Source organism: Oryzias latipes (assembly GCF_053564925.1).
Source record: "Oryzias latipes strain Hd-rR chromosome 1 unlocalized genomic scaffold, Olatipes_Hd-rR_3.1 chr1_Y".
Taxonomy (NCBI): Eukaryota; Metazoa; Chordata; class Actinopteri; order Beloniformes; family Adrianichthyidae; genus Oryzias; species Oryzias latipes.
In genome coordinates, this window is record NW_027616335.1 from 5,844,335 (window position 1) to 5,871,702 (window position 27,368).

The 27,368-nt window shown below is 39.8% G+C and overlaps 2 protein-coding genes across 18 annotated transcripts; both read left to right on the forward strand.

Annotated features, from left to right (window-relative positions):
* The first annotated feature begins 89 nt into the window (after nucleotides 1-89).
* LOC144990408 (calcium uniporter protein, mitochondrial-like) lies at nucleotides 90-27,073 on the forward strand. Its single transcript, XM_078943598.1, has 8 exons — nucleotides 90-432; nucleotides 22,753-22,822; nucleotides 22,918-23,085; nucleotides 23,763-23,867; nucleotides 23,981-24,141; nucleotides 24,211-24,414; nucleotides 26,656-26,772; nucleotides 26,859-27,073. The coding sequence occupies exons 1-8, from the start codon at nucleotides 322-324 to the stop codon at nucleotides 26,946-26,948; spliced, it is 1,026 nt and encodes a 341-aa protein (XP_078799724.1). The 5' UTR covers nucleotides 90-321; the 3' UTR covers nucleotides 26,949-27,073.
* LOC144990409 (uncharacterized) lies at nucleotides 5,918-17,691 on the forward strand. 17 transcript variants are annotated; one of them, XR_013654410.1, is made up of 12 exons: nucleotides 5,925-7,494; nucleotides 7,636-7,707; nucleotides 9,565-9,717; nucleotides 9,818-9,905; nucleotides 10,021-10,526; nucleotides 10,609-10,691; nucleotides 10,817-10,901; nucleotides 10,979-11,095; nucleotides 11,177-13,604; nucleotides 14,698-14,835; nucleotides 15,255-15,384; nucleotides 17,017-17,691. XR_013654410.1 is itself a non-coding variant. In XM_078943601.1 (11 exons), the coding sequence occupies exons 1-6, from the start codon at nucleotides 6,372-6,374 to the stop codon at nucleotides 10,352-10,354; spliced, it is 585 nt and encodes a 194-aa protein (XP_078799727.1). In that variant the 5' UTR covers nucleotides 6,173-6,371; the 3' UTR covers nucleotides 10,355-10,526; nucleotides 10,609-10,691; nucleotides 10,817-10,901; nucleotides 10,979-11,095; nucleotides 11,177-11,308; nucleotides 11,406-11,565. The 17 variants fall into 17 exon arrangements, 11 of the variants coding, with proteins under 11 accessions (XP_078799727.1, XP_078799728.1, XP_078799725.1 ...); XR_013654411.1 differs by having other exon boundaries at nucleotides 9,662-9,717; XR_013654409.1 differs by having other exon boundaries at nucleotides 6,117-7,494; nucleotides 9,662-9,741.
* Nucleotides 27,074-27,368: the final 295 nt, after the last annotated feature.

A 27,368-nucleotide genomic window follows, 5' to 3' on the forward strand; every position in this document is an offset into this window, starting at 1 on the left:
AGCATCCAAAACAATATATCCAACCAGAAGGTGGAGTTTGACATGAATTGTGGCAACAGACAATGCTCAGCGTTCAAACGCCTTCCAACACAGCGCTTTTTGACCCAGCTTGGCTTGCCATACCCGGGGCAGCATTCCGGCGCGGATGTTTAGCAGCTCGGTCGGGCTGTGTTGTCCCTCCGTGATCCACGCTGTTATCGCATTCGTGGCTACTTACATACACAAAAGCCGGGCTCAGCAAGAAACTTTGAGCCCTTAAGGACATCGAGTGACGAAACCTTGTAGCGTTATGCCTCAAAGAGGCAGCTAAAACCCTTCAGGATGTCTTTCTCGGTGCGGATGATCGGCAAAGTTGGAACGAGACTTCGGGGAAGTCTTCAGACTCTTCACTGCGGCTTCACCCGTCCTCATCTGGCGACATTTCTAGAACAAGTAAGCGGGTGTGGGGGATCTGTGTGACCTGCTGCCATTCTTAAGGGGTTTACAACCATGCAGCTCTTAGTAAACAATGTAACTTCTCAAACTAAGATGGACGTTCCTTCTTTCTGTTGTTTTTTCTTCCTCGGTTTCCTGTTATGCTATGTCCAGTGTTCTAAAACATGAGGTAGCCCGTCTTTTCTGGTTGTTCTTTCTCGTTGACAGAAGCTGGTTTATGAATATCTTAAGGAGAATGTTGAATACTTTTACTGCATCCCTCACATCTTTTCATTTCCGGTTCCAAGCTAACTTTTTGATGTTTACATCAGTAGCATCCTTAAAGCATGACCCTAACATTGCATTATCTTCACCAACTCCATTGAAAATAATGTTTTTAGTGTTCTTGTAGCATTTTTCTTAGGATAGAGGGCAAATTAAGCTTAGAATTTTAATATCTGAGTATTTATTTGATCAATTCGTTGTGAATCAGGAGTTGAGGCTAAAATGCCTTTGGAAAAAGCTTGTAGGTGTGACGTAGAAGCGTAGAAGCTTCTACGGCAAGCCATAAGCTCCCTGCTCCGCTCCATTCCGATGCATCCACTTTCAGACAAATACATGTGTGTCCTTGTTTTCCTTGGCATCTGAAAATGCTAGTTTTGGTTTGTGAGGGGCTGTAAGCTAGTGGGAGAGTGTAAACAGATGGATGATGGGAAAAGGGGTGGGCTTACTTCTCGCCAACGGTCCCTCCCACAACTCAGAGGTGAATTTCTGATGAGCTACTGCTGCTTTGCAGAAACTATGTTCTAACAAACTATACAGGTTTTTTAAAAATTTGGGTAAAAACAGAAAATTCATAATTAAAAGACAACTGGGAACACTTAAAATAGATCAAAAGATGAATACAAGCCGAATACAAGCGGCTGAAATGAGCTTCCTCCGCAGGGTGGCTGCGCGCTCCCTTATAGATAGGGTGAGAAGCTCGGTCACCCGCGGAGAGCTCGGAGTAGAACCGCTTCTCCTCCACATCGAAAGGATCCAGTTGAGGTGGCTCGGGCATCTAGTTCGGATGCCTCCTGGACGCCTCCCTGGAGAGGTGTTCCGGGCATGTCCCACTGGGCGGAGGCCCCGGGGAAGACCCAGGACACGCTGGAGAGACTACGTCTCTCGGCTGGCCTGGGAACGTCTCGGGGTCCCCCCAGAGGAGCTGGAGGAAGTGGCTGGGGTGAGGGAAGTCTGGGCATCTTTGCTCAGTCTGCTGCCCCTGCGACCCGGTCCCGGATAAGCGGCGGAAGATGGATGGATGGATGGATGGAAGATGATTGGAGTGGGACTTTATGTCACACACACACAAAAAAAACTGTTCAGGCCTTTATCTAATATTTTTCTTTACTTTCTTTAAGTTTCCCAATAATAACTGATGGAAAATTCATCATTTGTTACCTGCTGTCCTTCATCCACCAACATCACTCCCTTGTCCAAGAAGAATTGGTGCACAAATAAAGCATCCAGGATTTTAGTGCAGGAGGAAAATGCTGCAGGATGGGAAACCATCAGAGCTTCACCAAACGGTTGATAAAGTGGGAATCTGCACACGCCGTTAAACTCAGGGGTTGTTCAATTTGAACGTCCATCCTGCAAACCTGCAGTAGTGAAAGGTGCATTAATGCAGATAGAACGGCAGGGCCTCTCTGCCAAATGTGCTCTTATATTCTGCTTACCGAGTGAATATACTTACATGCAGTGTGTGGGATTGAAGGTCATGACTCACTCCACATCCCAGGATGACTAAAAAGGGGGGATTCTATTTTTAGTTTGAATCCTATGGAAATCAAACTTTTTTATTTTATTTCTGATTTGATGTGGCATTCATGCTCACAGCCTGCATGCCAGATGGAGGTGATCAGACTCAGTGCTGTGTATGCAAGCTTGAAAATTCCATACAGCGGTATTCCTTTAACATCAGGAACCAGGAAAACATATTTGCAAAGTAGCATCTGCAGCGCAACCTGTATTTACATGACTGCTGCATTTTGCACAAAGGTTAGCAAGATGGACAGAAAATTCTGGGCGTTTCTAGAACCCTTTTTTAGATGTTTTTTTTGGAGTAAATTATAATGCTATATTGCATTGCAAAGATAATTTACTTTATGAATAAAAACAAGTAAAAAATTAGTATTCCACATCTTCAGCACAAATTTTGCCCAGCAGAAATGAATCAAAATGTTTGGTTGTTTTGCTGAACATTTTGATTAAGATACATGTTTTAGGCATAGATATAGATTATTTTACATCTTAAATCCATATTGGAGCCACACTGCATTTGAACTGCATTATTTCTGTATTTGACTCTGCACAAATTGGCAGATTCCTGCCACTGAATCAGCTCAGGAAGTAACAAGGAAAAGAGCAGGAAGCAGCTTTTCAGATAAAATTGCATCACATTTTGCACACTAGTGGTAAAAATAAATGCCAAAGCACTCTTTCTAAGCTGTAGATGTGCCCCACCTACAGTTGGCATGTTACCAGCTTCCTCTTAGCCACAACTTTTGTTTGTCTTTTTGGTCTGCGACCAAAGAAGTGGCTAAAAAATGTTGGCAGTACGAAGGTAAAACGATCTTCACTAGCAATCAGAGGAAAACTGTATTCATCTGTCACAGTGAAGTTGGACACACTTCAGTCAATTCATTGATTTTTATCTCCTGGCTGTTTTTAAAATGGCGCCGGTTCAGCTTCTGTTGTAGATCAGCAGCTTGTCGGTGTGTGTGTAAACACACATTTATGAAGGGAAAAAAGCAATGAACAACAATAAATAAAATATTTAAGATATAGAAAAGTATATTTGCATAATAGTTCAATAAAACGTAAACCTTATAGAAGAGTTTATGTGATAGTAATGACTTCATTAAGAGGACATTAGGTTCTAACAGCAAACTGTGGGGTGACAGTGGTGTGAATGCTTTATTTTGTTCCTCTTTTTCTTTGTTTAACAGTTTTTGCCGCTAGTCATGGCCTGACCATGTGATAAGAAGAGGAAAAAGTGATCCGTCCCTTTATTGACTCAAAGGAGTAGAGGCGTAAAGCTCTCCTGTTTTAGGGATGGAAACATAAGCTGTGTTTACATGGACAAAAGTAATCGGACAGAATGCCTGATCGGACGAAAAATGTTTCATGTAAACGGAATAGTCTGCCCCAATCAGACTCGTTCGGATCAAAATTTCTTTCCGATCGAGAGGTGGGTTATGCCGATCATTGTTCATGTAAAAAGTTCATTCCGATCGTGTGTCAGTGAAGCTCTGGTTTAACTTCATGCATAGACGGTGTTTCGCTCCAGAGAAAGCTTTGGAGCTCAAACAGGACCGACCAGCTTCTCCGCGGACGCCCGGTGCAAAGCACTGATGCCTCTGCACTCCGCCCTTGCCCTGCGGGCTCCTTGATCTCCCTTCCTATCTTCTTGAATTCTAATCTGACCATTGATCTGATCAAGATATTTTTCACATGTAACCGCGGCTATATTCTTCACGCAAAGCAGGAAGGATACTGTTTTTTGATTGGTCTTTTCTGCTTCACTTCAGACACAAATAAAAACCTTCTGAGGGCACTTATCGCATTCATGAGACCCTAAAGACCCACTCCGTTAAGAAAAGCATGTTCTTGGTGGTTTTAACATGTTTTCAAGAGCAGAGGGAAAAAAATGCCACAGGTTCCCTACCCCTTCCCATTCCGATGCTTCCATTTATAGACTAATAGATCCATGTACGTCTTTGCTCCTCTGAGCTGGCATCTGACTCCAAACTGTATTGCTCCAGTGATGGATAGCTCCATCATTGCTCGCCACTTTTGTTGTACTGGTAATGTTAGGTTGGAAGTGTGAGGGGCTGTGAGCTAGTGGGAGACAATGTAAGCAAAGGGATGATGGGAAGTGGGAGCAGGCTTACTCGGCAATGACGGTTTTGCCCACACCTCAGAAGCACAACCAATGAGCTCCAACCGCTCTGCAGAAACTATGTCCTGGAAAACGACACAGGTTTTTAATTTTGGCTAAAAATGTCCTAATCATAATTAAAAGACCACTTTTACAATAGATCAAAAGATGATCGCAAACTAAAAGTGAATCTTCCAGCACACTGTATATCAATGAAGGTGGGCTTTTTTTTAAAAAGTCTTTAGCTATAAGGCATTTTTCTTTGCTGATTTACCTTAGGAATTGTTGTTACACCCCCCTTTTCCTTCCCCATTTAGCACCCTACCAGATCTGTTCATTTCTCCTTACTTTCCTAACTGCAGTGGGTCATTAAGTGGCCATAGGAAGATGTATGGCTCAGTGCAAATCATTTCATGGTGCGGCGCCCACCGTTCTTAATCACACCGGCGGCAGGAAGCAATCTCTTTTCTTTTCGCATTCGTGGTTATTCACTGCAACCTCTGGCATGGACTGTGTAGAATTTCTTTTTGTCTGTAATCGTGTCAGGTGATGTGAATGAGGCTCAGCCACAAATGAGCGTCTCCTTCCCACACACTTGGCAAATTTGAAGGCTCTGGCGTGAGTGGGAGGAGACTCCCTATAGGAGGCCGTGAGGCAACAGACTATTGCTCACTTGTGACAGCATTCATAATGGACTGACCCGCTGAAAGACTGCAGTGAACATAAGAGCTGCTTGTCACCGTGATCATCACTCAAGCAGGAAGCGTTGGTGGAAGACTGCAGTTTGTCCCCGAAACTGTAAAGCCTCCCCCCCTCTGTTCTGTTCCCATCAGCTTGGTATTAATAAGGAATGTTTCTCTCACGGGATAATCGCACCATTGCCTCTAGATTTCTGCAGGAAACAACAGCCAAAAGTAATGGTTTAATAATAGGTGGCAGATGTGCAGCATTGTCGATCCCTGCTGCTTCAGGTTTGTGTGTTCGCCTGTTAGTTGTGTGTTTGTCATGTTTGGGCGTGTTCAAACAGAGCGATCTGGTCTGGCGTTACAGTCACAACCCAGTCTCATCCTAAAATGTGTAGTAGCTACATTTGTCCACATGGAAATACGTGAGAGTTTTACAAAAACGCCCCCTAAACTGTGAGGGGGATACGTTTCATTTTTCTATTCATTGTCTACGAGCCTTCTCAGGATCACGTGACTTTGGAGGTTTGGCCTGCCGTGAGCAAAAAACATGGCGGATGCCAGAAAAAATGACAAATGTTTACCTGATTAGTTTTCTAAGATTTTAAAGTTGATTTATTTCATCTAAACTTTGTTGTGAACAAAATCGTTATACGCAAATACATGTTTAGACTGGCAAAGACTGATCAACAAAAACCTGTAAAACTACGTTTTTATACATTAACACAAAAATAGTTACTGTACTCAATACTTTTTGGCTCAAGTGGTGAGTAACTACAACCAATTACTTTTTTAAAGTAACATTCCCATCACTGCTGATTTGTGTTGTGCCTTTTGATGGACATTTGAGAAAAGCAATCTGAGTTAAAATGGGATTTTGTGTTTGTTCATTAAAGTTTTGCTGTTGTTTTTTTAGCAAAAACATTAGTTGGTAAACTAAAACCAGCTGTTTACCCGACATTTGTCAAGGCTGAGAGTCAAATAGAAATGTATTTGAAGAAGCAGAGCCAAAATATTGAACATTTTTTCCTCAGTTTGCAAAGAGCTTAATAATAAGTAGGGGTAGTTTGGCGACTGTTTCTGAATTACTGAAGCACTTTTAGTTGCCTTAAACTTTGAGTTTCCCTGGAATGACTCGTTTGCATACACACCCATGACTGTACAACCCGGTCTCATCCTAAAATGTGTAGTAGCTACATTTGTCCACATGGAAATGCGTGAGAGTTTTACAAAAACGCCCCCTAAACTGTGAGGGGGATACGTTTCATTTTTCTATTCATTTTCTACGAGCCTTCTCAGGATCACGTGACTTTGGAGGTTTGGCCTGCCGTGAGCAAAAAACATGGCGGATGCACGTTCATTTTTCGGTGGAATATCCCATAAAACAAGATATTTTGAGGACTAATTTTTATTTTGACAACATTTCTAGTGAGAAATATACCATTTTCTTTTAAAATATGCTTTCATTTTGGACATACAGTTTGTAGTTTGCTTGTTTCGTTCAACTTTTTCTCCCAAAGGCTCTGTTACGTTGGAGAAACACGTTAACTTTCATTCATATCTGCAGACGTGCGCGTGGGTCACGTGACTAATATGTTTCTCTTTTTTTCCGCAGAAAATGCCATAAAATAAGGGTGATTGTGGACTAATTTATTTTTGAAAACATTTCTAGCAGTATATATCCCCTTTATTTTCGTAATATTGCAGACATGAAGTTGTTTGTTTGTTACGTTCAACTTTTCCTCAAAGGATCTGAAAGCGTCTGATCTTTTCCATTCATATATGCGGGCTGACGTGGGTCACGTGACGTGCCTTTCTCTTTTTTTCCTGTGGAAAATCTCGTAAAAAGGTACGTTGCGATTTACTAATTTGTTTTATTTACATTTCTAGGGACCCGTGTATAGGTTCTCTCGTTCCGTGTTGCTGTTGCGGCGATCAGGCTATGATTGACATGTGACAACAAACCGGAAAAATGTTGAGTTCAGGGACGGACCAAAGAGTTCTTTAAATTGATTTTTCTGCATTTTAATTTATTTACACTACGAGTCTAATGGTGTGTGATAAAAAAAACTATAAATATTATGATAAATGAGATGAAACAATTATTTTGATGGATTTTATAAAATATTAGGATCTATTATATTCTTTTTTCTTTAACTGTCAATTTTTTGACGTATCTCATATATTATAGTATTACAATGAAGTGCTCTAATTTATCTGTTAAAAAAGGTTTCATCACTGTTTCCTGTAGTAATTCTCAATAATGTTTTAAATAGGATATATTAAATAGGATATATTATCTAAAGTAAACAGGCTTCTAAGCCTTCAATTTGCCCCAATTGACATGAAGTGCGCATTTCGAAAAGCCAGTGAACGCAGCGTCATACGGGCACCCCCACCCCACTCCCCCGGAAACCCCCGGATGAACCCGCAGGAAGGCGCGCGGCTAAAGAACTCTTGGACAGCTGGAAGGTGGGCAATGCTTTGAACTTTTCTCTGTAGAAATGTAATGTTTAGATTTGGGAAACCAGGGATGGGTTTTTAGTAAAAACGTGTTGGCTGTTTAGGATAAACGTTGAATGACGAGGCGTTTTTCCATCTTAAATTTAAAAGGCCGCAGGATCACGGTGAAGGCCTCTTCTGTATAGAGGACGTGGGCGGAAACGTCACGTGGTCTCCGCAGAGGTAAGTTTCCTTTTGGGTCATTTAGCCAGAAACGGGGTCTGCAGCCCTTTAAACTGCTAAAGAGCCTTTCTAATGTCTCACTGTCCAGAACTCAGTAGGACACACAAGGTGTCTCTTCAGCGTTTAGAAAGTCAAACACTCATTTGCATTTATGTTATTTTGGAAACTGGATAACTACTGGGGTTTACAAAAGCTTTTTTTTTACACATTGTAAATTTTATGTTGTTAGTACATCTCAGCCAGTATTTCTTTAAGGGCCTATATCATGCAACATCAACGTTTTAAAATTTTAAAGTGTATTATAATGTTAATTCCTCACAAAAACTAATCCACAGCTGTATTTTGATCCATTCACGCATCTCTCAGCATTCCTCTGAAACCCTCTGAGCACCAGCCCCTCCCAATTCACAATAAGAGGGTCCTCACATTGTGACGTCATCATAAGTGAGGAGCAGCCTCTTCTAGGAAGAGCCTGTGCAGCTAAAACCGCCTCCAGGCTAACAGACACGCCCACTTTCTCAATGGAGCTAGTGGTGATCAGCAAAATGCTTTCATTGCACAATATTCACATCCATCTTTGCAAAAGTTTGGATGGAAGAAACGCAGAAACGCTGCAGACGCCGACTCTAGGTTGATGTCATGAAATAGGCGACACCCACAAGAAGAGAAAGGCGGAGCCTCAGAGATCGAGGAAATAGTTTATTCTAAATGGCTAGCATGGTATAGGCCCTCTAAATTGTGCGTATTGACCTCAAATTGATTTTTTTAGGGTACGTTGTCAGGTTTAAAAAAATTCTTCATAAATGCTGGAATTTCTTAAAATATTGTGCATCACCGCTTGATAGATTATTGAAGCATTATGGGTACTGTAGTCAGGAGCCTGGCACAGTAATACTTTGCTTCAACTGTTGAGTAGATCACCAAGTTGAGTAAAGTGTAAAGTTTGACTTATCTGACTGTTATGTTTTGCGTGATGCGCTGTGTCGTCTGAAAAATAGGATATTTGTTTGAATTAAAAACATTTTTATTTTTTGTCAGAGAACCGCAAAGGGGGGGTCAAGGAGCCACATGTGGCTGTGGAGCCTCAGGCTGCAGACCCCTGGTCTAAACAATTATGGCTGATTTGGCTGACCACATGTATTTATCCTAGCATTGTCAACAAAGTTAAAGAGCCGCTCCAATGGAAGTCATGTTTTTAAGATCAAACATTTTTCTCTTTATTGAGAACATTAACAAAAATATAAACACATACACAATAATATAAGATTAAAACTGTTTCTGAGTATTTATTCAAATCTCAATGGATCAGGAGAAGATGAAACTCATTGTCTCAAAAAGCTTATAGTTGTGACGCTCTAACTGCCATGAATGGGCCAAAGTCTCTACTCCGCTCCAATTCTGATGCATCCACTTGCAGACAAATACCGGTAGATCCATTAATGTCCTGAGTTCCCTTGTCTGAGCTGGTATCTGGCTCAAAAGTGTACACATGGATAGCTCCAATGTTGCTCATTGATTTTTTTTTTTTTGCTATGCTAATGTCGGCTAGGGCTTGTGAGGTGCTATAAGCTAGCGGGAGAGAGAATTAACAAACGGTTTATGGAAAATTAGCAGAGGCAAACATCTGCACCACAGCTCTGAGGTGAAATTCTTATGAGCTGCTGTGCTGCAGAAAAATGTCTTAAAAAAAACAAAATGATCGTAATTAAAAGAAACACTGGGAACGATTTTATAATAGCTAAAAATTCTGTTGGAGTGGGACTTAAAGTTCCACTCCAACAGAATGTCTGATTCCTGATTCTTGTATGTATGTATATACATAAAAGAACCTCATGTTTTTTCCCTTTCCTCTCTCAGACTGGTCAGTTATTTGGAGACAACATGTACAAATAGTTCCTGGACTGATCTTCTGCTAACTTTGAGATGGAGAAGCTGTCAGGTTCATCTGTTTCAGGGTCCTGCATGCTCTCCCTCCATGTTGGCTGTAGCAGTGGATGGAACTTGCTAAATGTACTGTTTTGAGAGCCAACTGGGGTGTGTAAAATTCTTTTCCACCTACATTTTTGATGGTATAAATGTTTTTCTTATGTAAACTTTTCTGTTCTTTTAGGCTCAGTGGTTATTTGGAAGATGCGTTTTTGACCAAAAACACTGTGGTGACCTCCTTTGTGAACTGCATTCATGGGGAAATAGAATATGTAAGGTTATTTTCATGGCCTCTTCCTTAAGAAAATGAACATGCCTGCATATATGTTTTATTGTATTTTGTGTCATATCATCATGTTAATTTACGACATTTATTTGTTTTGATAGAATCCTGGAGATGGGAGATGTGGAGCAGGAAAGTTTGTGGCAGCACCAGAGTCCTCCAACAAGTCTTCTGGCAAAGTAAATGAGGAAGGATCGCAGTCTGCCATCGTGGAGTTTTGCTGAAAGGCCTGAACACGTTCCATCCATGCATCCATCTTCTTCCATTCATCAGGAACCAGGTTGTGAGGGCAGCAGTCTAAGCAAAGATGCCCACACTTCCCTCTCCTCCAGCTCCTCTTGGGGGACCCCGGGGCCAGCTGAGAGACGTAGTCTCCCCAGCGTGTCCTGGGTCTCCCTTAGGGCCTCTGCCCTTATTCCTGTTGGAGTTTTTTTCTAACCCCTTATGTTTCAAAAGTTTGCAAACATACATTTTGGTTGAAATGATGAGGATCCGAGGATGAAATCAAGAAGGGACAACATCAGGGAAAGGGACTGAACCGACTGAACCGACTGAACAGCTTCCTCTCTTCACCAGACACATGTTCCGAGTACATATGTGTCAAAAACTGGTAAATACTCATTGAAGATGCATCCTTTTTGTGTAGTTTGTTTTCTCAGTTTAATACATTTTGATCCTTTCATTCTGCACAGACATCCTCGCCGTTCAGGCCGGTGGCTGGAACAAGCGGAAGTCAGAAAAGCTGGAGCAGACGTGACCAGAATGATACCTCCAGGTAAAGACTGTGGTAATGTTGTAGATAAATGTTGGCTTGTTTCTTTCATGTTACTCTCATGCTGTTGATGTGGAATATCTCTTGATTTCTTCAGTATTATTAATACATTAATCTCTTCCCACAAGGACCAATCAAAATGACCCAGAGAAAAACACTGAAGGGCTTTGTCTGAGCATCAGGAAAACAAGAATCAGCTGTCATCAACATATGGTAAAAATCTTTTGTAACCCTTGTGCTATCTTGTGACCCCACCCTCACATTGACGTGTTCTCCCTACCATGACAAAGGTGGATAAAGGTGGAAAGATTTCATGTAATCCATGGACACCAGTGAAGATCACAAATTATTGAAGAAAAAAGGTTCAGAGCACTGTCTAGTGGGTCTAGATGACCCAACTCCCAATGGTAAAGTGCCTAGGATAGCACAAGGGTTACACTTTCTAAAGTTGTTGCATAACTGATCAAGCATGATGTGATGGATTGCAGGTTATGGTGCCATGGTAAAGAACTAAAGGCTCTATGATGTCATGCTGCTGACCAGACTGTGGTTGGTGAAGTCCAGCAGCACTGCAGGTCCTTGAAGTGTGGTTGAAGAGCTCTCCTCCCAGCTTTTGGATGGTTCTGCCCCACACAGCCAGGAGGTTTCTCTTTGTGATCTGCATGGATGTCCAGGGCTTGTGGCATTTATGTGTTTTCTTCTTCATTTCATTTTTAGGCAGCACAGAGTCATTGATGGAGAGAGAACATGAGGGACTAATTGTCTGCTGAGGAGGAGACTTTCTGCAGTTCAAGCCCCAGCTCCACCCCTAAAAAAAGGCTTATATGAAGGAAAACCTCATTTCATTTTTGTACCAATAAATGACTTTTAATTGAAATGAGAGATTTTTTTCTGAACTGCACCAATGAAGGGTTTTTCAACCTAAATTTCAACAATTACATTGTTTTTTACCTCCGTTCAAGTTTCTACAACACTAGCTAAACATTTCAGTGCTCACACCTGTGCTGAAGACACTTCTCATTTTAACTCAAACGTTTGGCCTTTGATTTGTATGTCCAACACCTTAGAATGAAACACTGACCTATTAAACTCATATAATGTGCTATGCATCTCCAAATCCTTTGTCAGGGTACAGACTACATTTTAATTGTAGCAAGACTGAAGTAAAATGTAACAAAATGACAATGAGTTATCTTAAATTAGGGGTAAATGACATGAGAAATTAAGAATATTAGAAGTGTGGAGTGATACGTGTATTTATCAGTATGTTAGCTGCAGGAAGGGTGCTGTCCTTGACACGTTCCTTTACTCAGACAGGATGACAGGTAGGGAAGGGGGTAGCCGATGATCTGCTCCAGTATCTTCAGCACAGAAGCTTCTGTTGCTCTTCTTCAGTTTGATCTGAGAGCCAGACCATGATGCAGTTGGACTGGCTGAGCGGTAGGTTGCCAGCAGCTTCAGACGTGCTGATGTGCCTTGTTGATAACGTCCTGGATGTTAGGAAACCAAGTTAGATCAGCTGAGATGGGGATGCCCAGGAAAGGGAAGCTGTGAACCCTCCTCTGTGCCTACTATAGTCCAAGATGACTTTCATGGTCTTTTATTTGCCGATCAGCCTTACACTATACAGTTTCCGCACTTGTCTACAAAGTTCACCTCAGTGACCTTTAATAAGTCTTTGTTATTGGCAAGTTAATTACTTATATCCAAGACATGGAGATGTGGGTCCAGTATGAGCAGGATTTGGGAAATGGCAGTTGCCAAGAACTCACATGAAGTTTCAAGGTTTTTCCCTTTATTTGGAGGAAAAAAAGTTTTTGTCCTTTGTTTGTTGTGCAGAATTGCAAACCTAGAAAGAAATCAAGTTGAAAGAATTTATATAAATGTATTTGCCCTTCTTTTGACCCTTCTACATCAAGAATATTTGGTGGCTGTTGCTTGGCGACTGTGAGATCTCTCCATAGGATTGACATGGGCTGGGCCTCTCAATGACCTTGATATGATTGTTCTTCAGCCATTCCTTGGTTGCCTTGGCTGTAGGTTCTAGGTCACTAACCTGTTGGAAGACCCATCCATGACTGATTTGAAGGGTCCTGGCTTAAGGAGGGTAGGAAGTTCTCACTCAGGATTTTCCATTAATGGCTCCATCAACGTGGTGACGTAGCTCTGTGCAGAAAAATAGCCACAAAGCATAATGCTTCCACCTCCATGTTTGACAATGGGGAAGCTGTTCTTGGGGTCATAGGTAGCAATTCTCTTCCTCCAAACCCAATGGTTGAGTTGATGCCAAAGAGCTCAGTTCTGAGCCAAACATTCCATTATGCAGAATAAACTGATAAAGCAAACCCTATTTTTCAGTGTGTGATTTTCATTTTTTCATAAATCTTAGGAAAATTTAGATGATAAAAGTAATAAATATATGAAAACAGTATAATACAGTAAATATGTAAATATTTGATGTGATGAACAATGCTTATCTGATTTAGACCCAACATGGAATATTTTATGACAGACACACATCAAGTTGTGTTATTTAATGCACGTAATTTAGACACAAATGATAGAAATGTTAGGTTTATATGTCAAAGAGGCCATGTGAAAATTTTAGTGCAAATACGCATGCGTGCGCGCCGTGCACATTAAGCCACCCCACCCCCACGTATCCGCGCGCCGGTCGGTGGGTGTTGGGCGTCAATAAAGGTAATCTGGTTGTCGCGCGTTCTGCATCTCTGCACGAGCTAAAGAAGTCTCAAAGGTAAGAAATGTAAACACAAGAGGCAGTAATGAAAATACTTTATGGTCATCTGAATGTATTTTCATCTGACAAATGAATGCAGCTGTTGTTATTGCTGTGACGGAAGAGCGGTGCTGAAAAATACGGCCTCCATCGAGAGACTGAACGTAACACGACTGCAGGTTACTATGATCGTCATAGAAAAATGTATTAATTATTTGTTTCGACTGTATAGTTATTGTGGTGGAGCAGAGGAAGGGAGGTTTGTGAGAATCGGGGTTACATTAGATTAGCTAATGATTATGGCAGCGCTCGCGCCACCGCCGGTTTCCCGGCAAAAAAAGCAACAGTAATTTACTGACATATTAAAGTGTTATGATTGACCTATTTAGGGTTTTTCTCCAAATTTACACAAAAAAAGTTGTAACAACGATCATCTGGACTTGGTTTTGTAAATATTTTAAAACAGTCTCTGTCTCAGAGACCTGGACTGACTGACTCCTCCCCCTCACGTTCCAAACAGGAAGTACCCGCTGGCTCCAAGGAGCCAAAATCCTGTAGACTTCTAAAGAGAAACAACAGCTGTTAGTTAGTCATTCTATGGGTCAGATTAACCATTCTTGTTGTGATACCCTTTTCAACATGTTTTTGCTAATTCCAGTTATTTGTTTTACAAAACTGTTTCTTTATCACAAGTTATTCAAATTATAGACTGACCAACAGATGCCTCAGTAATAGCATGTGCCAACTTGAATGTTTGTTTGACAAATTCCACCAAGCTCACTTTCAGTGGAAGCAGTGTGGACTTTCAACAAGCTTACTCCTGATTGGCGACAGTAGTTGCCATAGAATTGATACTCAGATCAATCACTGTCAACTGGCTCCAACGTGGTGACGTCTGTATCACAGAGAAACGACGACAGAATTGAATTTGTTATGATGGATCTGGAAGTAAATGGGTGACGTCACACTCGCTCAGACCTTTTCTCTGATCCAGTCAAACTGCTTTTTTACCAGTTTTATTCCAGAAATCATTTTGGATAAGAGGAAAGACATCTTCAGCTCAAAACCAAGTCTTCATGACCTTTTTTATAACTTTTCTTTTTAAAATTCAGAAATAATAACCTGCACATTCTTACAAAACTGTTAGACTTCAATTGCTACCTTAATTTAATTGTAAAACTAACAACCATTGTCATTAATATGGCAATATTTTCCCCAAATCTTATCAGAATGGGGAACTGGACACAAAAATTCTGCTTTTCCTATTTTCAGCTGACTCTGCCACGAGGCTCGACAACTTCTTGCATCAACTGTGATCGCTGTGGCCACCAAAACATCCAAATGTAAGGCGGGCTACAAAGATTTCAGGCCAAAAGAGAACGCCTCACATGTGATGAAGTGTCTGTATTGGTATGTATTTACCATCTGTGACTCAGAGTCATTAACCAATTGTCGATCTGTTCACAGTGTTGTATGATAATTTAAATTTTGACGATGACGAAACAAAAATTGCTGCCAAACCTGCCAAAAAGTCCCGCCTCTTACCACACACATGTTGTGCCCCCTAAGTTGCCTTAAGTTCCCTGATCAAGCAGAAACGTGCTTTGACTGGATGAAGGCCTTGTATCAGGTATACTGGTAATAATAATTTTACATTCACCTCAGTCTGTTGTTGTTCCTCATTATTCATGGAAGCTTGATGACACGACATCTTCAATCTGCTTGAACTCTAGTTTGATTAGAAACTTTCATTTGTGAACCGTCAGCAGATCTGGTCATGTCTCACCAAAACAACCACACTAATCATTTTATCATTTTCATCCATTAAGGTTGGAAAAACCAGCAGCCCTCCAGTGCTTCAGCCGTCCAACCATCAACCGTTTCAGACATCCATCCTCCCACCACTTCAGCCCCACAGCCGTCCACCAGTGTGCCAACTTCTGACATTTTACTATCCTGGTACAATCTTATTTTTCTGCACAGTTAGCAAAAATATGTTTTTTAAGATATTCCTGTGTTTTTTTATCCTCAACAAATGTTTCTCCAAAGAAATGTGAAAATACAGAATTATTCATCTGGTGGTTATTTTTACACTTTTCCTCAAATCTTTAATAAGAAAGAAATAATTCAGTTCAAGTTTACTTTAGCTTTTCTTTTTAATGGGCATTACAGTTGATATAAAACATATAACATGCAATTAATATGCTTTGTAGTTAAAAACATTTTACACACTATTAAAAGATTCTATAAAATATTATTTAAAAAGAATCCTTTCCAAGAAAATGTTGACTACCGTATATCTTCCCATAGTAGCCCTGGCGTTTATTCCATCACAGACAGAACAGTGATGGTTAATGGGTTTATTTTGCAGCAAAACTTCATCAAGAAATGTAGACAAACACCAGCAGATGAACATTTCAGGATTTATTCAAATGATGAGAATATTGGATTGTGTTCTGATCAGCACTGGCTGTTGACGTTTCTTTTCTCCTTAAAGCATCAGCCTCCGTATCAAAAATCATGTTGGTTGTCATGAGGATCTCTTTCCTGGAGACACGCCCACCTTTCCGTCTTTGTGCAATAATTCATGTTCAAACCAGTTCTTCTAATTTGTCGCTTTTCTTTGCATTTCCACCAGTAAAAAGTAATACGACAAAATACTTGCAGAATTTGTAAAGATTTGGATTTTGTATTATTAATTTGCCTTTTTTAGTCTTTTATTATAAAATAACTATGCATTATTACTTTATTTTAACTAACACATTTATCTTAGTTTACAGTAGTCCTCTTAAACATCTCTTAAACAAGTTTACACTTTTCATCTTTCAGAATGCAGCCGTGTGATTGGAGGAAAAGATTAATATGCAATGAGGACATTTAAAGAAAAAAGGAGCAGTTTTTATTTTACATTATTACTATTTTAAAGTAGAACTCTAATGTATATAAATGCTTTTTTATTAATTTGTTTGGCATATTTACTGTGTTAGAGTTCTGATGATTGTTTTGAGTGGTAAACGTTTTTATTTTATTTATGAAACCCAGATGGAGTTAATGGAGTGCTCGTCATGTTTTATGTTGTATATATTATTAATGAATTTATTTATTTATTTTGAAGTGCCTATTTGCAAGTAAAGAAGGCGGGGTTATGGTTAAAATACGTGCGGACAATCCAGCAACTTGCCTCTTCAACATGAATTTCCATCAGTTTTTTTGCTTGGTCGCAAATAAATAAGTCCAAATAATAATCAGCCTAATTTGTTTTTTTGTTTATTTAAAATTATATTAATATTTTCTAATTTTCTTTGTCAATAAAAGGACAAAAGGGGTAGATGATGGATGCATGTCCAAGTTTTATTATTCATGTTCTACAAGTTGTTAGATATTGATTATTTGATGCTTTTGTGCTATGCATTAAAAATCAATGTAATATTGTAATTATTCATGAATATTTGAATAATACTAATATTTCCTACAAAGGATAATTGACACTAATCAAATTAGAAACAGTCGTCCTGTGAGCACTGAGTGAACAAACTGTAGCCCATCGTCTTCCATCACTGTTTGATTGAACCTTCTCTACTTTTCTTGCAGGGGGGGGTCATGGCCTCTACGCTGGATTCCAAAAAAGAGACAAAAAAACCCCGACCTCAACCCCCACTCTTAGTCAGACATGTTTATTTTTTTTATTTACAATAATAAATAATATACTATGTACATTTATTTTGTTTTACTTTTTTATACTTTTTCCTTATTTCCTATAATATTTATTAGTAGTTGTTGTTTGTTGATGTTAGTTATTTTTAGCCCCTTTTATGTTAAAATAGACGTAAATGATCCAGATGCTGATATTCTAATATATAGACAGATTTATGAATGAATTATTCTCAACAGAAGTTCAACGCTATTGTGGTAGCAGTTTGACTGTTTTACTGTAATCTGTCGTGCCTCACCCACTGTCCATCCCATAAAAAAGAACAATTCTACATCATTAACCTTTTTTTATTTTTATTCATATGGCACATTCATAAATACAAAGTTATAAATCATACCCCCCATTTTTCTAACTTTATCAATGAGTTCAAACAAAACATGAACACAATAAGAAACTCTGACAATAAGAAAGCATTTAAAACATTCAATCTGTGCGTCAGTTTCAATGTTTTTGTGAAAAATTTCATAATAATCCCCTGGTTTGTTTCTTTCTTGTTGCTTTTTGGAATTGTTGTTTTGAATTGTTACAGTCAATAAAGTTTGAATAAAAAACAACTGCAATCTGTCACGCGACAAGGTACCTTCGCTCTGAAAAACATTTGATTTTTTGTTTCTTTAAGTACCTGCAAAACAAAAAGTTTGCATTAGTAATGGAAACATTAATTTCTATAAAAAATAAAAATAAACACCTGTTTGTCGCTGGGCTTATTTTTAAAACTTAATCTTCCCGATAAACGTGGGACTGGGAGCAATCACAAAACCAGTTTAGAGCCAAACGTCTTTTTTTTTTATTATTTACAGTGTATTTCTTAACTCAACTAGTTGATGTTGAAAAAATACGCTTGCATGGACGTTACGACAGAGTACATCGGTCCCTAGAAATGTTATTAAACGTAAATATTAAACCTCAGACGATCTTATTTTACGAGATTTTTTTTTCCACGGGAAAAAAAAGAAACTCGCGTCACATGACCCCACGTCAGCCCACAGATATGATGGAAAAGATCAGACATTGTACACAGCATTTAGACTTGTAGTGTGAATACTTTAACATGTAAAAGAATATTGAATAAAACAAATCGCTAAGTAAATTTAGAGAACTCTCCAGTCCGTTCCTGAACAACATTCTTCCGGTTTGTTTAAATGTCCTTCAAAGTCGCAACTACACAGCATGAAACCTATACACGGGTCCGTAGAAATGTAAATAAAAATAATTAATAAATAGCAACGTACCTTTTTACGAGATCTTTTATATGAAAAAAGAGAAACTCAGGTCACGTCACGTGACCCACGTCAGCCCGCATATATTTATGGAAAAATATATGCGGCTGAAAGATCAAACGCCTTCAGATCCTTTGAGGAAAAGTTGAACGTAACAAACAAACTACGAACTGCATGTCTGCAATGAATGGATATTATGAAAATAAAGGGGATATATACTGCTAGAAATGTTTTCAAAAATAAATTAGTCCACAATCACTCCTATTTTATTGCATTTTCTGCGGGGAAAAAAGAGAATCATATTAGTCACGTGACCCACGCGCACGTCTGCAGATATGAATGAAAGTTAACGTGTTTCTCCAACGTAACAGAGCCTTTGGGATAAAAAGTTGAACGAAACAAGCAAACTACAAACTGTATGTCCAAAATGAAAGCATATTTTAAAAGAAAATGGTATATTTCTCACTAGAAATGTTGTCAAAATAAAAATTAGTCCTCAAAATATCTTGTTTTATGGGATATTCCACCGAAAAATGAACGTGCATCCGCCATGTTTTTTGCTCACGGCAGGCCAAACCTCCAAAGTCACGTGATCCTGAGAAGGCTCGTAGAAAATGAATAGAAAAATGAAACGTATCCCCCTCACAGTTTAGGGGGCGTTTTTGTAAAACTCTCACGCATTTCCATGTGGACAAATGTAGCTACTACACATTTTAGGATGAGACCGGGTTGTACAGTCATGGGTGTGTATGCAAACGAGTCATTCCAGGGAAACTCAAAGTTTAAGGCAACTAAAAGTGCTTCAGTAATTCAGAAACAGTCGCCAAACTACCCCTACTTATTATTAAGCTCTTTGCAAACTGAGGAAAAAATGTTCAATATTTTGGCTCTGCTTCTTCAAATACATTTCTATTTGACTCTCAGCCTTGACAAATGTCGGGTAAACAGCTGGTTTTAGTTTACCAACTAATGTTTTTGCTAAAAAAACAACAGCAAAACTTTAATGAACAAACACAAAATCCCATTTTAACTCAGATTGCTTTTCTCAAATGTCCATCAAAAGGCACAACACAAATCAGCAGTGATGGGAATGTTACTTTAAAAAAGTAATTGGTTGTAGTTACTCACCACTTGAGCCAAAAAGTATTGAGTACAGTAACTATTTTTGTGTTAATGTATAAAAACGTAGTTTTACAGGTTTTTGTTGATCAGTCTTTGCCAGTCTAAACATGTATTTGCGTATAACGATTTTGTTCACAACAAAGTTTAGATGAAATAAATCAACTTTAAAATCTTAGAAAACTAATCAGGTAAACATTTGTCATTTTCTGGATGTTGATCATATCTTTGTACCTGGACATAATGTTTACTCTAGAGCATTGACTGTATAAGAGAACTGGACTGAGTGAGCATGACGTCACCCACAGGAAATGATTTGCTTCTGGTTCCAATGAAATACAGTCAATTCAGTCCAAATCTTTCCTCAGTACGGCCATGTTGGAACCAGACGATGTCAGTAAGCAGTGATTTAGAGGAATCTGTCCTTGTGGATCCACATGTTTTTAACAAGAGTTAGCATTTATTAGGCCTGAACAATAAATCCCAAAGTCTTGTTATCGCGATATCAAGCTGTGCAATACGTTTATCACAAAAGATGGCGAAAGTTGCAATAAATGGTTACCATAAATGTGCCAAAACAGTCTGATGGAAGCTTGAAGTATTTAACAAATCAAATTAATCTCTTTATGCACTTGACCAATCAGAAGGACGCCTTCCTTCACGTTGTTGAATACTTTAAGTTATGTTGACTCTTATTTAAATTAAACTGTTGCAGTGAAAAAAAAAATGATGTTTTTGTTATTTGTTCATGTATCGCAAGCTATATCATCATCACAATATTGATCAGTAATATTGCATATTGCGAGTTTTCCTCATATCGTGCTGCTCAAGCATTTATAATCTTCTGCTTCAGACAACAGTACTATTGGAACAGGACAGTAGCTTTGGAAATATAACATACTCATTAGTTTTGGGATAGGTGCCACGTTCTGGCCATTTGTTTTTCTAATCTGTGCACAGCTTACACTGTGCGGTCTTTGGCTGGTGCTTTACAATTTATGCAAACCAAATTGTCTACATTTTACAGACATTTTCCCTTAAAGAAATGGTCAGAAAATTACATTTAACATACTTAATACCTGAATGCTGCTGGCTAAAAATTCTGCTCAGACGATGCATTTTAAAATGCAGTCTGGGCGTAATTTTCAACAGCTGGCAGGATCTGAAGGACCAAATACTGCAGGCAGAGTTTTGAATCGGGTTAATAATATTAGTTAACATTCGTTTTCTAGATTTATAATTTTAATTATATTGTAATTTTTCGTATAATTTAATAACTTTTTAAACACTTCTATTCTTTGAACAGTGCAATTAAAACACTATTAAAATCATATCTACTCTGCAGTCTTATGCGCACACGGTGTCCTTGTATCCTGTTAACATTTCTTTTTAATTGTTCATATTGCATCCAAAACAATGATGCTAGATGGACAGCAATTTCCACATTTAAAACATTTGCTTTGATTCAAGAAAGAAGGACGTTTTGGGATCTTTGTGACTACCGAAGATATGAAGCCAAATAAAAAATCCAGTCTGTTAATCACAATTCCAAACTGCTTTTTGTATTGTAATAAGAATTTGTGTACTCCTATCGGGCACCTTCCACACACGCGCAAACCGTGTTTCAAGCATATTCCAGTCGTAACTCCTTGAACTGTTATTGCTTGGTGTCAGATCTGCTATTTTCAATTGCACACATAAACCCTCCTTCACCTTATTCTAATGGAAAGCCTTTATTGATGTGAAAAATGCGTTGGAGTGGTTCGTCTGTTTCCAAGCCATTGCTGCACAGCATGTGTCTGCAGCCAGTTCAAAATGTAAAAAAAAAAAAAGAAACACAATGACTGTGGCAGTGTGGATGGAATATAAAGGAGTGTTTCTGCCCGTTTAGCATACTGGCAGCATATTCTCTGTCTGTGGTTATCTATGAGTTGTCTCAGAGTTGCACTGTACTGTCAGGTCACGTCATGCGTTGGTGCTGCAGAGATTTATTGACAGTAACACTTTTTTATTATTATTTTTTTAATATAAATAGCTTTTAAGAAATGTTTGTACTGTTTAGAATGCTTTTAACGCTTTTGAAAATCCACTTTTATTTTTATTCAAAGTTAATTTTTTTGTAATTTTCTTGTCTTCATTATCAGACAAAATTTGTTTTGGGATGAAAATTTGGTAGTTGCATGGGGTGTGTAGTGATCGGCGCTCTTTCCTCACAGCAGAAGGCCCCGGTTCAAATCCCAGCGGGGACCTCTCTGGGTGGAGTTTGGGTGTTCTCCTGGTGCAGGGGTTGGGTTTTTCTCCGGGCTCTCTGGCTTTTCCCCACAGTTCTCAAACGTGTCTCACAGATGAATTGGAATCTCTAGGTTGCCCATAGGTGTACGTGTGTGACCCTGCGACAGGCCGGCGACCTGTTTAGCGGGTACCCCACCTTCACCGGACAGCCGTGTTGGCTCCAGCAGCCCCGTGACCCCTGAAGGGTCACAGTGGAGTCCTAAGATGGATGGGAATTTGACAAATAAATCCATATACCATCGAACGATGTCGGATTGTAAATCCAATTGATATAAGCTTAAAAAACTAAAGTAAGGGAAAAAAGTAGATCAGTTCAACGATGCTTAGAAAAAAAACAAAAATTACACATTTACATTAGAAAAGGTTCGTGTAAAATCTGAAGCTGAAGTTGGAGGATTTATTCTATTTACTTAGAGATGCATTTCAGGACCTGATGACTTCTGTTTGACGAGTTACCACCGTTGTTTTTTTATCACCGAAGTATTTCTAATCTATTTATGATTTTTTTGTACTTAGTCTAAGGTTGCATACAACAAAAACTGACTAACAGTCAGATTAAGTACCTAACAATACATTCACATAGCAAAACTCCCATATTAAGCTTTAAATACAAACTGGATGGGCTCCATCCACTGACACGCTGAAGTGGAGAGCCCCCCCCCCCCCCCAGCATCTGCAGCCTTTTCCTTATCCGTGTTCTGTGCATCGTCAGGAAAACGGGCAACTCTTGAGGTTCTTTTAACTCAGTTAAAAAAAGAGAAAAGACACTGATGGGATAAAATAAGAAGTGATTGTAATATATGATCAGATAGAAGTCTGAAACCAAGTCTGGCGGTCTGTGAGCGTGGCCATCTTCAGGACGATCTATTCACTCCTAGGTGTCTGCTGACGCTGCAGTTAACTGTGGGAGGGGCCTGTTGGCACAGAGGGTAAGCTGTGTTATCTCTCTTTTCTTCTATTCATTGAGTCTGTATTTCTGTTCAGGTTCATCACAGACATGCTCCCCTTGGAAGTCGCAGAGCTCTTCTCTTCAGCACACTAGCTCCCTCTAGTGGTAAAACTGTTATTACTGAGAAACTGATATTAAGAAGAAGTAGGCCTTTTAAGGGCTATTGACAAAAAAGACAATTCTGTTTGCTTTTGTTGTAGACTTGTCTTTGGAGTATAAACATGGCCGGCTGGTGCTGGAGGTGCCACTGCCATCCAGACATGAGAAGTGTCTGTTCTTCCTCAGGCCCATGCTGATGAATGTGGGAGATCTGATCACGGATCTGCAGCGGGAGGACTCTGGGCTGACAGCTGCTGTTCTCTCCAAAGGTGTGGCACTAAGAATCCTGCAGTGCAGGCTGGAAGGGATAGCCAAGCCTGGGCTGGTTGGTCCAGTTTGATCAATCTGTGAGAGAAATGCCTCCCTGTTTCTCCCAAGCAAAATATTTCTCCCAAGCAGAACTCCAGGGAATCTCCGTAAAAAAGGTTTTAGGAAAATTGTTAAATTGTTTTACTTTCTAAAACTAAAAATGGCAACTTTTTTTATTTCTAAGTAGAAATTTCTGCCTCAAAATAGGATTTATGTCATCTTTTTCTTAGACTAAATGTGCTTCAGGCAGCATTCCATCATGTTGTGTAAAGCTTTTGTTTGCTTAAAGAAAACTGATGCGTTGGATCTTTAGAAAGTGTTTGATCTGGACATCTGAGGTTTTAGATGAGAAAAGAAAAGTAAAATGTTTTTGACGTTCAAGCTTTAGCTTGTGTACTGCTGCATTTGAGGAGAGATACTTGAGAAATTAGATCTGGAATTGAAGCTGCAGCACATCCAATGAAAAGACATGTGACCCTCCAAGTCCAAGTGACTAGATTACTTTTTTTTCATGGAACTATTTTAGAAAAAAATACAAGTTTGGCCTGTTGACAACCAATCTTTGAAAGGATTTCTATTTTACGGTAAATCTCTATGAAGTAAATGAATGTTCTATTAACTTCCTCCAACCTCACAGATGGGGAGCGTGTTGCTAACTCCACGCTAATAGAAGCCCTCCTGGGCAAAGACTTCCTCCTCGTCATTAATGATGTTTGCTACAACGTCTGCCCCCCTGAGAAAGGTAAAGCGCACTCCTCTGCCTCCAGATTCAATCGCTCCAGTTAGCTCTTCTTTCTTGATGAGCTAAGCTTTCAGGTGGAATGATCTCATCCCTTTGCTTTCTCTCATCCTCAGTGTTTGCCACCAGTGAGCATGCCAGGGACATAGAGGACATGAAACATGTTGTGCACCTGCTGCACACCGCTCTTCACCTGCCTGAACACCACCTTCTGAGAGAGAGGCAGTTGCTGGAGAAACTGGATAACCTCAAACAGGAGTTAACACCTCTGGAGAAGGTATGAGCATCAAAGTGTAGCTTTTTACATCCACACTCCTCACTTTTCCCTTCTTTTTTTTTTGTTCAGATGAAGGCACAGCTGTCCCAGACAGCTGAGTTCCACAGCTCCAGGGTTCTGTGGACCGGCATGGCGCTGCTGTCTGTTCAGGGCGGGGCCCTGGCTTGGCTCACCTGGTGGGTCTACTCGTGGGACGTCATGGAACCGGTCACTTACTTCATCACGTACGGGACCAGCATCGGAATTTTCGCCTACTATGTTCTGACCAAACAGGCAAGAGCAGATTCTCTTTTTTCCCCCGCGGTTTATAAACGTCTTCATGTAAAGGACGACTTTACATTTTCTCCTGACTCACTCATCAATATTAGATCGGAAATTGTTTCAGATCTGATTCCTGTAAGTTTCACCCGAAAAGCAAAATGAACAAACAGTTTACTATTTTTGATTTTTACTTATGTAATTTAGTAACAAAAGGAGCCCCTTTAATCCTAATGTCACACTTTTGCTCTGTAAGTATTGATCAGATATAAGGCTGTATTACTCTGGACATTTTTTCTTAGACATGAACTTTCTGACATCCTAACTAAATGAATTCTTTGTCTTTTGGCTGCTCCCTTCATGTGTCGCCACGGCGAATGCTCTGCATCCTCCTCGCTCACAACAACCACCCTCATGTCCTCCTCCACTACATCCCTAAACCTTCTCTTTGCTCTTCCTCTTGGCTTCCTTGTTGGAAGCTCCTATCTCAGGATCTTCTTATCAACATAATCACTGTCCCTCCTCTCAATGAGTCCAAACCATCTCAATCTGCTTCCCTGCATTTATCTCCAAAACATCTGAAGCTACGTTCACACCGGCCTCGGCAACACGCCTTTCAAGCAGCCACTTCCAATATAAAGTCTATGTAAATCTACATAAATGCAGGTTTCGGGCTTCCACGTTTAAAACTCTCACGTTCACGCCTTGTTGCTTAAGTTTCCAGTTGAGGGCTTTACGTACAAAAGACGTGTCCATTGAATGTTAGTTGAAGGTTAAGCAGGCCAAACTTTGACCAATCAGGGCTTTGGATTTGGTAGTGACTTATGGATGGCATCCTTTTACTTCACAGGGGAACCAATTGTTTAAAAATTGATCAAAAAAGAGAAATTAATAATTGCGGTTTGTTCCCTGCCGGAATTCTATGACATCAAGTCTTTCATGAATCGGAACAGAGCTGTAAAAGCCTGGAGCAAGATTCCTGAGATTTGCACCGCTTCAACATTTCACACCAAGCCTCCTCCAACTGCGGTATGCTTTAGTAGAGTGTTTTTCAACCGAGATATTGTCAGGTGTGCCGTGGGAAATTATCCATCTAAAAACATTTCCCATCTCCAGGATATCAGCTCTTTGTTCATCCAAACAGGCCCTGATAAAACACTGAGTAGTTAGGAATATGAAAGATCATAAAATACTTTTTTCTTTGTGTTTATTTGATTCTATTAAAGACACTTTGATAAGAATGACGGTACCGCGATTTAGCCGCAGCTTTAGCTGTTTTTGGAAAAGTCCCGCCCCTTTAACCGTCTCCACCAATCATTCTTGGAGGCTTAATCACATGTCATCAGTCTGACCAATCAGAAGTGGTTAAAGTCTTCACTTCCTTGTTCCGATTTAACTCGTAAAGTCTCTCAGTGTAGCGGCGGCCGTGGTGCAGCGGTAGGGCGGTCGACCCATGATCGTAATATTGCAGGTTCGATTCCCGCCTTGCACGCCCACGTATCGAAGTGTCCTTGGGCAAGACACTGAACCCCACCTTGCCTCTGGTGGGAGGTTGGTGCCAGTGTTCGGCAGCGGAGCCACCGCCAGTGTGTGAATGTGTGTGTGCATGGGTGAATGTGACTGTTAAGCGCTTTGGGCCTTCGAAAGAGGGTAGAAAGCACTATATAAGCCATTTTACCATTTAACAAAAATACCAGCTAAAGCTTGTGGTGTCGGAAATACTGTAGAAATCCAGAGCACTAGATAGTTTTTCAGTTGTTGGGGACAAGGAAGGGAATTCAGTTGTAACCAGAGTCTCTAGACCAACAACATGGCTGCTCTCTTCGGTCTTTATTGTTTCTGACAATCCTGTCAGACATGACACCTGAAACCTTTCTCCACTGCCTGCAGCATCCTTCAAACAAACATGCATATGTATTCCTGTGTGACTGGTTTTGTTTTTTGTCAGCCTAACTAAGGAAAGAATTTCAACAAAAAGTCCTTTACAGGTCAAAAAGCTGCGGCTTCAGAAGCTTTTCTGTCTATAGGACATGTATAGGACACATGCAGCATAGGCCTTTTCTGCTTTATTGTGGAATTAACTTTTACGTTAGATTGAAACAGTTATCATTTAGACACCTAACAAGCTTGGAGGAGTCTGATTGGAAAAAAAGCTTCTATCATTTAAAGGCTACTTTAAATAAGTCATTAGATCAGCTTTGGAGGATAATTGTAGTTTTTCTTTTAAAGCAATGACTGTTTGATTCATTCCCACAGGATTATGTATATCCAGATGCCAAAGACAGACAGTTCCTGCATTATTTTTATAAGGGGGCCAGAAAGAGAAGATTCGACGTGGAAAGATACAATGAACTGAAGGAGGAACTAGCTGAGGTTGGTATGACATTTCTGTTTTTAGAGTGAATTACGACAATTACCAGTTCCTGAGCGAAAACACCTTTTTGTTTCTGGTCTGTCAGGTGGAGGAGGATCTGAGGCGTCTGAGAAATCCAACCCAGCTTCAGCTGCCACTACAAACAGATCCAGCCAAGGCCATAAACCAAACCTGAGATCAATGTCAACACAGTCAAACGCTTCCCTTTTTTTTCATAATAATCTGGAATTCAGAGGACCATGAGTCGTTTAGTGTTGTGATGATGCCAACAAAAATAATAAAAAGGTGTTTTTTTTCCAACAGGTGTCAGTTTTTTGTTTCACTTAGAACTTGAAGGGGAAATGAAAGTTGAACTGCAATCCTTGGCTGTTAACCCTTGTGCTATCCTAGGCACTTTAACATTGGGAGTTGGGTCATCTAGACCCACTAGACAGTGCGCTGAACCTTTTTTCTTCAATGATTTGTGATCTTCACTGGTGTCCATGGATTACATGAAATCTTTCCACCTTTATCCACCTTTGTCATGGTAGGGAGAACACGTCAATGTAAGGGTGGGGTCATCTAAGATAGCACAAGGGTTTTAATTGCAGTCTTA